Consider the following 12,352-nt stretch of genomic DNA (forward strand, 5'->3'; position numbering starts at 1 on the left):
TGCTTTAAGAGGTGGAGATAGAGAGGGTAGTTCGTCGGAGCCTCTAGAGTCTATTGATTTGATCAGATGGTATCAGTCGCTAGCTGCGTCTAAGAGTGATCCAGCAGATGCAAAACAAAAGGAAATTGCAACATCAGTGTTGTCCCAGATAACATGTTTTTGAAGGCGCAACTTCCGTCGGCTTTCCGGCCGGTTATTCGTTGTGCTTGTGATATTTTGCGCGAAATGCCGTCCGCTGAAGCCCTTGAGAGGGCACTCATTCTCCAGCTCCCTCTCCATAAATGTGGAATATGAATAGCCCTCCTTCACTATATAGGATCTATATTCTTAGATGATACGTGTACACATGATACCAGTACAGTGAGGAAAAGACACTTCATGATCAAGGACAAAGTTTCTCAGCAACCTCCCCAATTAGCTTACGGACCTCCTGCTTTACGACCCCCGCTTCCCCGCATCCGCCTCTCTCCAATTTCTCCTTGAGTATTCTCCGAGCCTGTAGAACCTCTAGCAAGAGAGTCAGCTGTTCAAGAGACGGCGATAATCGGATCAGCAAGGCCAGTGACGCCGTCATGCGGTGAACTGTCACGAAAGATCAATGGCCAAGCTCTGGGATGGTATTGAATTTATCAGAGGCGTACCTATTTCCTCAGCCGCCTTCTCCCGCTCTATAGCTTCCAGAAGACCGCTCGTCATCTCAACGTCCCAGTCTTCATTCTCGTCTACATCATTCCCTTCAGCATTCCCGCGCACCTTCTCTACTCTCAGTCTCTGAAGGTGTGCAACCATGTTAAATGCTAGACTGGCTGCTGCCGTCCGGACGGTTGGATCTTCGTGCAACAAGGCAGCCACTAGAACCGTTGTAATGCTACTTCGAGATGAGAGAAGAAGCTCTCGCGCTATGACCTCGTTCCCAAACGCATTTGAAATCATTCGCAGGAGCGTGAGCGTATAATTCCTCGGTGCGCCTTCGGCCTTGGATAGCAAGACGACAATTGGGCTTTCAGGACCGAGCTTTGTTGCAATCCAACCGCATACGGCTGCGTCGAGCAGTGCAACGCGCCACATATCTGCCACAGGGAATAATTCTCCTGCAGAAAGGTTTATCGCAAGGCTTATCGTCGCGCTTTTCCAAGGCTCGAAAGAAATATTAGGAGGTGCTGAAGACCCTCGTGCTTTGAGGTATGGGATGATATTCTTAGCAAGAATCTGCTTCGTATCTTCTTTCGTAGTGGAACCGGACCATGAAGAAACAGCATCTATGAACCCCGTCACTTTCGCAAGCGCAGTATCGAGGTTCGGAACCTGAGAGAACAAGATGGCATTGAGAGATATAGCTTCAACCGCGGGAAGGGATGTCGCTGTGTGCGGATGTGCTGATCACCATGGCTATTAGCTCGCTGTCGCTAGAAAATGAATATCTGTATACTCACGAGGAAACGCCTGATAAATAAGCAAGTCGACCTGTGTGCGTAATTCAGGTCCATTGACACCTTTCATCTCATATGTCTACGAAAGCACATTAGTCGTCACGAGAACGCTATGTGATCCCTTCTTACTTTGTTCCCGTCCAAGAAGAGAATGAACGTCGGCGTCACTCTTACACCATACTCGCCGCCCACCGCATTGCTCATTCCGACGCTCAAATCTATCTTGACAAACGCGACATCATTGGCTCGACTCTTGTTGCTTGCGAGGTCTTCGAACACAGGCTCAATCATCCTGCAAGGCCCACATGTTGCGCTCGTGAAGAATGCAACCACCGCCCGGTGTGTGCGCAGCTCATTATGGAAAGATGAGGGGTTTGTAGCAATGTGCACGGGTGTTGTAAGCGTGTTGCTCTGGGTCGGTGTAGGGGGCGATGTTGGCGCAGGTGTCGGAAGGTAGTTCCTGGATGAGGAAGGGGCTCCAGAGCCGTCGGATGTCGCATCAGCTGCGACAGCCATCAGCAGGGACGAAGTCAGTTCCAGATTGGGCGAAGTAGTTGTGGCTGGTCCAATATCTGGGGGAGGTGTTAGTACACCGGTAGAAGCCCTGCCTCTAAACATGGCATCAATAGTTGGTCGTAAGGCAGCACCAAATGGTGTCGATAGGAAATCGGATGGTAGATCTGTAGGCACTCTCATAATGATATTCAACCAAAGGTGAAGTAAGGGTCAATACCTTTGATATACGATGGAAGCGAGCCTCCAGTCAAAAATCCGAGACAATCGTTAGTAAAGGAGTTGCAGTTGAATTCTAATGTCAATCAATGAGTGACGATCCTAAGTAGCTTGCACCGCTATCTCACCTAACAGATGGTACTGAGTTCGGTGAGCAAGACAATTACCTCATGTCAGAGCAGTAACTTACTTTGTCTGCAGTGTAACTCTCCTTCATCTGGCTGAGGTATTCTTCAAATGTCTGCTCATCTATAGACGTCTCGCCCATATCAATGTCCCTCAGAGGCGACCCGTGCTAGTTCACCACGTCAACATATTTAAATTAAACCACAACCGTGGCAGCTTACATGGGACCGGCCAGGCTCAGTCTCACAAATGCCTCGTCCATAAAAGATTTCCTTCCCGAAGACCACGACTGAGGTGTGCCTATACGTAGAGTGCATCAGTGAGCACATGAATTGTTGTCAATGCCAGATGATACTAACCAGATACCATCTATTTGCTTACCGGTGAGCGGCAAGGAGAGCTGGCCGGCGAGACCGTTGCTGAGATCATAAAGGTAAATCTTGACTGGAGCGGACATTCTAGATTCACAAACGTCTGTGGGAGGGTGTATAGCTGCTATTGAGCTACAAGCAATGGTACAAGTAATGGTACACGCAATGAACACAGGATCGGGGAGAATTACTGACTTTCCATATTTGGTATATCAAGTTATCACGGCAGATCATCTTCTTTCGTTTTTCTATAAGCCGTTCCACATCAAATCGGTGCTTCAAGTGCGTTCTTTGCTCAAAATCAAGTAGCACAAGCTAATCAACCATCTTGTAAAGAATGGAAAATGTAGAAGTTCTACTAAAAGACAACCCTTTTGTCCCACCAAAGGGTACATATTGTCCCGTGAATGACATCCCTCCGGAGCTCCTTTCTCTCATCTTCGAGGTTGGTGCCCAATCCATTTCGGAGGAAGATGAGGATGAGGATGAGGAAGACGAGGCAATGGCGGCGTTCTGGAATTTGGAAGCGGGCGCGGAAGACGGTGTAGACGAAGTCAGCGATACGACACACTTACAACAAAGCAGAGGGACGGGGAATGTTAACGATGGTGTTGATGACGAAGGATCGGAACCATCGATGGCTAGCGACTCGACATTCGAGGCCGCACCACCATTTGAAGTACTCATATCGCATGTCTGCCAGCATTGGCGCACAGTAGCCCTTAATACCCCGTCTCTCTGGACGAAGATCGACGTATCACCTCTCGAATCACCCCCATTTGAACGAGTTCAGATTTTGCTTGAACGCAGCAAGAGCCTCCCTATCGACATCCACATAGACTGTGAACCTCCCGATGACGATGATGACGATGACGAAGAAGAAGAGGATTACTCAGGCTCTGAAGACTCGGAGCTTGATCAGTCCCCGCGTTCAATGTCCTTTTCCGATCTCGATAATCTCATGTCCCTTCTTATTCCACATATATCACGCTGGGGATCTATCGAAGTGGCGGTTGCATGTTACAAGCACATGTTTATTTTCCTCTCTGCAGTCTCCGATCCTTCCATAGCAGGTGCTCCCCAGCTCGAGGCTCTCCAATTGTATCACCATGAAGACGCAGAAAGCACCACAGCGTTCGCACGTCCTGACCTGGTACAGCATTTCAAGTTGTTTGGAGGCATTGCTCCGCGTCTCAAGAGCGTAGCGTTTTGGGGTGTACACGTCGACTGGTGCCAAGAATGGTTATCTTGCGGGTCCAATCTCTTGGATTTGGAGCTCGCTTACCATACCGATGATGTGCGACCATCATGGACACAGTTTGTTGGCATCCTTCGCGGTGCACCGAAGCTAGAAACACTCTCTCTATGCAGTTCTGGTCCCCTCGGTGCTCCTAGTGACTGGTGTCACGAAGGAATTTCAGGAAGCTATGGCGATGACTCTACCGGAGTCATCGAGTTGCGCTCACTGACAGATCTTGTCCTGGCATTCCATTTGCCAGTCTACGCCAGCGGGTTACTCCGCCGTCTGGCATTTCCCGCACTCAAAAGCCTCACACTCGACTTGGACGACGGAGATTTTACGGATCTTGTAGTTCAACTTGCTGCTCCTGCAACGACCGCAGTCCCGGTGGCACCCAAAGACGGAGAGAAGAAGCGCAGTTTACTCAGCGGACTTGACACCCTCAAAATATCCGGTCTTCCCTGCTCAGACCGTAGCGTAGAACTCATGTACGCAGAGCTTGGCAACCTCAAGGCGCTCAACTTATCGATGACGTACCTCTCTCCTGTGTTCCTTCAGTTACTTGATCACCCTTGCTCAATATCTGGCCATCAAGACGTTTGTCACGCCTGGCTCCCATCGCTTACCACTTTGTCGACTACCGACGTCCCTGGACACAAAATACGCGAGTTGGTGCACAAGCGAAGGGACGCAGGTGTCCCTCTAAAAGCTGTGTATATGGAGGAGAACGATGATATCTCGGATTGTGATTTGCAATGGTTGAAAGAAAATTTGGAGACGTTTGATCGCTTTGAGGGCAGCGACGATGAATTCGAGCCACTAGCAGATATCGAAGAGGAACACGAGGGTTCGGAGTCGGAATGGGAGGAAGTGGATGATTGACTGCAGGTGCTTGCATGTATGTGCTGTTCACATGTGCAGTGTGCACTGCTAGAATGGACAAGTCCCGTTCTAACTTGCCTCTTTCTCAAGCATCTTTATGACGTTTGCCTACCTCTCCTACTTAAAGCCATGGCTTCAGTCGCTCTCGAATATCAGATTGTGACGCGCTGATGCATCTCGCATGTATTTTTATAGATGCGTTCAAGTATACTTATCGTGATAATTTCGCTGATGCTCAGGCGTAATTCTATGATTGGTTGTTTTATGACCTTAGCGTTGTACAAGCAATCCGTTCCCCTTCGGACGTGGAGTGGTATGGTGTAAATTAACAGGTCGGAGTAAACTACGTTGGCCGTCATCTTTGTTTTCGTTTGCAGAGGAAATACTAATGCTTGTAAATGTTTTGCACAGTGGAAAGTGCCACGCAGAAGATTGTACAGCGCGCTGAAGTGTGAGTACCACTTTCAGGAGACCTTGAAAGTCGTCGAAAGGTTCCATTAATCACGCGCTCTCATCGTAGGACCCAGATCAAGTAAGCTGATTTTGAGATAAGGTTCTGTAGAGGGCGGGCTTTTCCTTCTTGCTGTACGTGTCACTTTCAGTCATTACATAGGCGCGTTCGTCGCGTCCTATCTTCCCGCCAGTGTATCGATATTTATCCGCTAATAGGATCGAGCCTAGGGAGATCTGTGGCCATGCCGCCATTGGCCATTCGAAGACGGCTATATTTGGTTCCAGATCGTCTTAGGGTATTCTCGCAGGAATATCACTGTCCCTTACGAGCTATCAAGGGCCGAACATCAGCCCTTGGCTATGTTGTATGCATCCAAATGCGTCAGGGATACATTGGTACATCAAGCCAACTCGTAATAAAGACGTGGCATCTTCTTTATCTTCTCCACCAGATTCTAGAGTTGTTGACCCAGCTCAAAGAGCGCAGTGAAAATGTTCTTTTTGATATTATCAGCACAAAGTGGAAGTTCTGCCTTACCGCCGACCGGCTGAGCATCTTCCGACACGCTGTCAAATGCTCCACGAAGATGAACAGGGATTTTTGCGGAACTCGCACAAGTTGGCGCATACGATTCCTGGAGTTTTTCACTACCCTCCTCTTAGTGTGCTTATACGTCGATCTCAGTTATGATTCTACGTCAGGTCGTCTTTGACATGTCAGTTGTAAGTGGAAATAGTACATAACGCCTGCTGAGAATTGTTTTCAAAACAATATCAATGATGACCATCATTTCATACTTTGAAGCTTAGCTAGGTGATCGTTGTTGACGCATTTGTAAGGGGACTACGTCGGGGACATTTGGATTTCCAATTCTACTCTGTTCATTATCCATTCCTGAGCTGTGGTGTCGGACTTCACCACAGGCACTTTCACTTGACAGGTGCCAATCACAACCGCTTCGCCCTTCCATTTTCTGTATTGCGTGAATGTTCCAGGCTTGACGATGCGTATTGTGGGCATACCGAACGCCCCAGTATCATAGGCGCGCTTAATATTCTTGTTCACACCTGAAAGGGCATCAAGCAGTCATAGCTTTAGGGGATGGGGAGAGTTGCCTAGCAAACCTGCAGTTGTAGAAACCATTAATGTGAAAATGAGAGGCTTACATGACTCCTGAGCTGGTTCCACAAAGAATCCAAGGGTTGAGGGAAGTTATCGGGTGTCCTTGAAGCAAGTGAACTCCAAAACTTGACCGATCGTGTCTTGGGTTGCAGAAGATATCGATTGGACCAGTTGGGCTTCCGTGAGAAATGTGGTATCGAATTTTATCACCGCACTGCAAGGTTCACTCAGCTCAACCAGGCACTCGAAGATAGTCTATGACTTACTTCCGCCGTTCAACGAATCTCACTACGGGAGAACCATCGTCTGGAGCAAAGCCCAACAGCTCAGCTACATCACCAAGTCGGTACCGCCACAATCCGTTGCAAGTGGTCAGAACAAGTTCATAGAGTCTCCCTGGTTCAGCCTCCCACTACTATGGATCAAGGCTACCGCTCATGCAACTCGACAAAAAGGACACACCGCCGCGCATAGATTGTTGGACACCTCCTCTGTATCCACGTCGAGGTACTTAATGAATGCGTCGTCCAACAAAACCCTGAACCGGTTCAGGTCCCCAGGCTGATAAGGGGGGCCAATGACGCATTCACTACTACCATATCTTGGTGTTTGGAGTATCACATCAGGGTCAAGAATATGCTTCACCTGATAGTTCCTGATGAGCATAATGCTGAAGAACAAACGCAGAAGTCAACCAGCCGACTTTTGGCACAGCAGACGAGAGAGGGCCACTTCCGGTGCTCAATGCTATCTTCAGATTTGGCCAGACCTATTTTGCCCACCCGATGATATTGGAAGGCGGTCCGACGGCACGAAGCTCGGTCGCGCGGACAGGGTTCGCAGGCAAGTGCTACTATGCATTTGATCAGGTAGTCACAGGAGAAATATCAACTTGTGCTTACCTCCAGGTGATCTCGCACGTATTCAATATGTTCGAAATCCGGTATTGTCCCTTTATCGATGGCGTCCACAAGATTGAACTAATCACACTCGATGTACATAAACATGTCGAGCAATGTTGTTGAGAAAAGGACCTTAAGAGTCTCCACACTACGATCGGCCAGCGCGAACAGCGCGTGCAGAAGAAGAAATTAGGGGTGATGTGTGACTATGACCACTGCGAGCAGAGCAGTCTCCCCTGGGACTAAAATCGCGAATTTTAGTGCCCAGATTTAATGATCATCAATTCGGACGGCACTCACCCTTATACGACATTCTGTCTTCGTCTTGCTCGGGGTCCATCCCATTTGAGTCCTCAACAGGCCGCCACTCGCTGGGGTGACAACAATCTTGTGAACGATGCCTTGATCTCCACGGAAGACATTCAAGACCTCTCTGTAGCTTAAGTGATAGGTGTATACACTCTGAATCTGAGGGCCTCCCGCACGCCAGGTTGTTCCTCTATAGTTCGCGAAAAATTCGGGTTCCTTGCCCGAGGTCACACTAGAAACTGTTATGAAGGCAGGGAAACCAGGTGCAATGACCTCAGATTCCTGACAGGGCACATCAAAGAACCGAGCCACGAATGGTTGATAGTATCGTACACGGTGAGTGGAATCAACTCGCGAAAGTTCCGCAAAGATCCCTGTTCATATTCGTGGAGTTATTCGACAGCGTGTCGAAAGACAGTCAGCTCGTTGGCGGTTCGGCAGAACTTGCACTTCCAGTTCGTGTTGATGATCTCGAATAGAAACTTTTCACTGCGCCCTTTGAGCTGGGTAAACAACTCTAGAGTCAATGATTTGAGAGGCGGGGAAGAGAGAAAAGATGCCATCTTTTTGCTACGAGTTGACCTGATGTACCAGTGCTAGCTCTGATGTGCGGTCTGTCAGCTTGATGGCCGTTCCTCAGGGGGCCTAATTTTACGTTAGGGACCCTGCTATGTCTGATATGGTGGGTGATGCACTCACGGAATCGTACTTGGTTGTTCTCATAGCTTGTCACATCTGATTGCGGGAGGCTGTGACTGTCCCATGATGATGAAACTCAAAGGGGTATTCTGACCGTGTTACGGCTTCCCCACTCCCTCACAAGTGCCCGCGTGAATCCAACTAGGGTTCTGTTCTCCGTGTTATTACTAGTAGGACTCAGACCCATGAGGTATGACTAGAGATTGAACAATCGCCGTGTGATAATATGTGCATTGATCATGCATAGTGCGGCTGCACTTGCCAGTCCACTAATTGATCGATTGATAGAATCCATGGTTCTAGGGGACTTGGTTGGCACTGCGTAGGAGTAGAGTGGGTGGATTGATGTGTCAGTGGAAGAAGTCCCGCTGTCCACGGCGGAGTCATAATGCACCAACACGGTCTACGGTGAAAGTACAAAGTGAGGTCGGTGGCAGTGAATGTCGATAGTGCATGAAGAAGAGGCGCGTCGCCAGACTTGAATTGGCGGATAAGTCGAATCTAGAGCGAAATATGCGAGAATAGAGATAACGGTGGTGGGGCGAGAGGAACTGGTGGATGGTGGCTTCTGTGAGCTTGGAAGTAAGGCCTTGAGAACAAAGTTCCTGCGGTAGACGACTGTAGACTTGTAGGGGCACTTGCACTTGCGATAAACTACGAACGACGGCGAAGTCAAGGAAGACTTTGAAGACGAAGGAGATTGCTCAGAGTCTTTAGAAACCTGCCGGACTTTTGGGTGAAATGTATGCAACGACCGGTGAGGTGGTGCAGAGAGTGCGATAGGGTAAGTATCTGTCTGTAACGAGCGTGAGCAGGAATAAAGCGTGAGGGGAGTGGGAAGGGAATGGGGTGGGGACAGACATACCACTAGCCCATGCTGCAACACCTCAACCTCAGAACCCTCATCCTTCTAAAACTCACGCGCACCGTCCACAAGCGAAAGAAAATATCAGCGTGGTAGTGTAAGTAGGTCAGACTGCCGCACGCGCATAACCGTTACACCAAAAGGTAGAATACTGAAAGCTTAGCTTTCAGTATCAGCGACAGTATATATACTGAGTATGGGAACTCAGGTAAGCCAGCGTGCTTACAGGTAGCTCCTGGGGCGATGGGACTGACGGTAAAGGTGATATAGAAATTCCAATGATGGTATCGCTCCAAATGACGAAGATACATTGATCACAATATTAATTGGATAAGTCAAATAGATCATGATGCACTTAAGATTACTTGTCAAGTAAGGACACCTATGAGATGCTACTCGTCGCTGCACGTAAAGACATGTGACACGTGACTTACACGTCGCGTTCGTTTAGCGTCGAGGCTCGTCTCGTCTTTTCCAAGTTGTTTCCCTCTCGATTGGCCCAGGATCGGATGTCTCAAGCTGCCTGGCGATAGCTCTGGGCCAGTCACCACTCGAGAGTCCCTCACCTATAGCTGAGAATTAATTTTATTCAATATTGTATTTTCGCAGCATTAATATAGTATGTTGACCCCTACAACTAAGTTAACTAACTATCAGAGTCTTTAGGATTTCAGGTCCTTAATGATTACTCAGTCATGTTTCAGAACGTCATCTGGACGTTGGCCATGCTTTGATTGATGCTATTCTACCGGTGAGTGTCAACACATTCAATGGTTTGTATTCGCTGGCTGAGCATACTTTTGAGAGCTTCGACGCGACTTATCTATGCAATTATGGCTCTATCTTCTGTTACTTACAACCTCATCTTCACATCACTGCCCGTCATCGATCTCCGAGGTGGCGAGTCTCTATTAGTTGCTGGGTGGCTACTTGTATGTTTGGGATCTCAGGAGCTTGGGAGGTCCGTGGGGAATCGAATAACAAGCGCGTTGCTGATCTTGAGACCGCACCGATCATTCAGCGCTCAGCATCGTAATTGGCTCTACAGCAAGTCTATTAACCGACAGCTCCATGATTCCCATGCAGGTTCTGACGTCAGTGAGAAGAATTGCCTTCCTGCTACTCAGTATCCGATATTCCTGTGCCCTCGCATCCGCCACCTTCGCTATATTGAAATCCACTAGGAGAAATCAATCGTAAAGCATCACTTTTCGCACCGCCGACCTGACACGGATCCCAAGAGTCAAGAGCCTCACCCTCATGCTCCGAAACTAGATTACACACGTCCTGTTAAATCAGCGTCCCCGTGAACGCGGAATCGTAAGAGCTGCCTGTGCGATATCCGTCGCCTCCCTCGCATGATTGGGTCCAATCACCTTCGCATCTGCAGGATCTCCCACACCGTCATCCCTCGGTGCCCGGACGATAACCCTGTTCATTTTCAACCACGACTTCATGGTCACAATGCCAGCGAAGCTCGGTATCGACCGGGAGAAGCCAATGCTCGAGATTTCATGTCTTTTAGCTTCCGCTAACTGTCAAAGAGAGACATCGTGAAACTGCAAAATACGATGGCATGGAACGTTTGTCTGAGAGGTACGCATCATTATAATTAAAATGGGGAAACAGACCCACAAGGGTCCATCGACAGACACCGGCAATATGCATTTTCACCGCTCGAGCGCCTGATATGAACGCCGCATTGATAAAATATGGTGACGTGGAACGCTTGGCCAAGAGGTACGCGTCATTATGACTATCATGTGGGGAAACAGGCTCACAGGGGTATATCAACAGACACCGATGTCATGTATTTTCACCGCTCGAGTGCCTGATATGAACACCGCGTCAATATTTCGGCGAAGTAGGGTGTGTTACGACGGATGATGAAAGACGAGCTAAGTAGAAGAGATATCTACTTGCAGAATTGCCTGCGGTACGTGATACCACCAAACATACATTGTTTCGGCTTTCACTGAGCACAGAATGAAGGTGCTATTCCCAGTAGTATATGCAGCGCTTATGAAAAGGGGCAATATCTGATGGTGGAGCAAGCCAATTGCAACGTGAGATCGAAGCCGTAACAGCGTGTAAGTAGTACATCTGAGAGACGGCCTAGTTTACGTTCATATTTGAAACTTTATTCAGCCATAAGTGCGCGCTCTCATTGGTGGAGAGGTACTTGGGCGACAGTGTCCCTGAACTATCCCAAAAGTATCGCTCTCAAGTGTCTCTCAAGACGAGTTCAAATACAGATGTACGAAGTCGGGGTGAATGGATGAGCGCCTCCGCGAGTCTTTAAAGAACGAACGACTTCCTGTCTTCCTTCTCTATCTGCCTACGGAAGACTCCACGAGCCAAATTGTGGTCAGAACCTTATCTACTGCTACTCACTACACACAATATCCACAAGATTGCAATATCCCTAAAGTGTGCTCCTCGTCAACTTCAACTCGAATGCAACTGACTATCTATCTCTCTGTCTAGGTCAGCTTGACATGCCTTACAATGAATTTGGCGAGTGGGAGGATTATGAAGCCCCTGACGACTCTAGCAACTTTGGCGACGAGCCTGAGCCTGCTGACAACTGGGACACTGAGGGGGCTGATCCCTACGATGATCCCTATGATGATGGCGGTCTCCCTGATGACCCTGATAACTATGGCGATGAGCCTGAGCCCGGTGACAACTGGGACGCTGAGGGCGATCCCTCTGATGATCCCCCTGATGACTTTAACGGCTCTGGCAGCGAGCCTGAGCCCGGTGACAACTGGGACGCTGAGGGGGGCGATCCATCTGATGATGGTGGTTCCCGTGATAATTCTAGCAACCCTGGCAGCGAGCCCGCTGGAGAATCTAATCCCTCTGATGATGACGGTCCCCGTGATGACTCTAGCAACTCTGGCAGCGAGCCCGGTGACAACTGGGACGCTGAGGGGGGCGATCCATCTGATGATGACGGTTCCCGTGATGATTCTAGCAACTCTAGCAGCGAGCCCGCTGGGGAATCTAATCCCTCTGATGATGACGGTCCCCGTGATAACTCTAGCAACTCTGGCAGCGAGCCCGCTGACACCTGGGATGCTGAAGGGGGTGATCCCTCTGATGATGACGGTCCCCGTAACGTCTCTAGCAACTTTGGCAGCGAGCCCGCTGCTGAAGCCGATCCCTCTGATGATCCATCCGATGATGACGGTTCCCGTGATGACTCTAGCAACTC

At 49.0% G+C, this 12,352-nt stretch overlaps 3 protein-coding genes across 3 annotated transcripts; 1 reads left to right on the forward strand and 2 right to left on the reverse strand.

Moving 5' to 3' along the window:
• Positions 1–187: 187 nt before the first annotated feature.
• On the reverse strand, positions 188–2,891 carry EDB91DRAFT_1126755 (PPPDE putative peptidase domain-containing protein). The gene is made up of 9 exons (XM_041318450.1): positions 2,648–2,891; positions 2,510–2,588; positions 2,353–2,457; positions 2,291–2,303; positions 2,164–2,238; positions 1,560–2,110; positions 1,434–1,509; positions 642–1,376; positions 188–582 (listed from the first exon to the last, which is right to left on the reverse strand). The coding sequence occupies exons 1-9, from the start codon at positions 2,743–2,745 to the stop codon at positions 383–385; spliced, it is 1,932 nt and encodes a 643-aa protein (XP_041178386.1). The 5' UTR covers positions 2,746–2,891; the 3' UTR covers positions 188–382.
• On the forward strand, positions 2,892–4,797 carry EDB91DRAFT_1126758 (uncharacterized protein). The gene is made up of 3 exons (XM_041318451.1): positions 2,892–2,941; positions 2,996–4,387; positions 4,458–4,797. Exons 2-3 carry the CDS (start codon positions 2,997–2,999, stop codon positions 4,603–4,605), a joined length of 1,539 nt encoding a protein of 512 aa, XP_041178387.1. The 5' UTR covers positions 2,892–2,941; position 2,996; the 3' UTR covers positions 4,606–4,797.
• A 1,281-nt stretch (positions 4,798–6,078) lies between these two features.
• Positions 6,079–8,131, reverse strand: EDB91DRAFT_1081237 (GH3 auxin-responsive promoter-domain-containing protein; the record flags this gene model as incomplete). The annotated part of the gene is made up of 8 exons (XM_041315365.1): positions 6,079–6,302; positions 6,489–6,571; positions 6,624–6,769; positions 6,820–7,027; positions 7,140–7,207; positions 7,260–7,337; positions 7,560–7,850; positions 7,985–8,131. 8 exons carry the CDS (start codon positions 8,129–8,131, stop codon positions 6,079–6,081), a joined length of 1,245 nt encoding a protein of 414 aa, XP_041178388.1.
• Between the last annotated feature and the right edge of the window lie 4,221 nt (positions 8,132–12,352).

This window comes from Suillus paluster, assembly GCF_016628075.1.
Source record: "Suillus paluster strain FC165 chromosome Unknown EDB91scaffold_19, whole genome shotgun sequence".
NCBI classification, from domain to species: domain Eukaryota; kingdom Fungi; phylum Basidiomycota; class Agaricomycetes; order Boletales; family Suillaceae; genus Suillus; species Suillus paluster.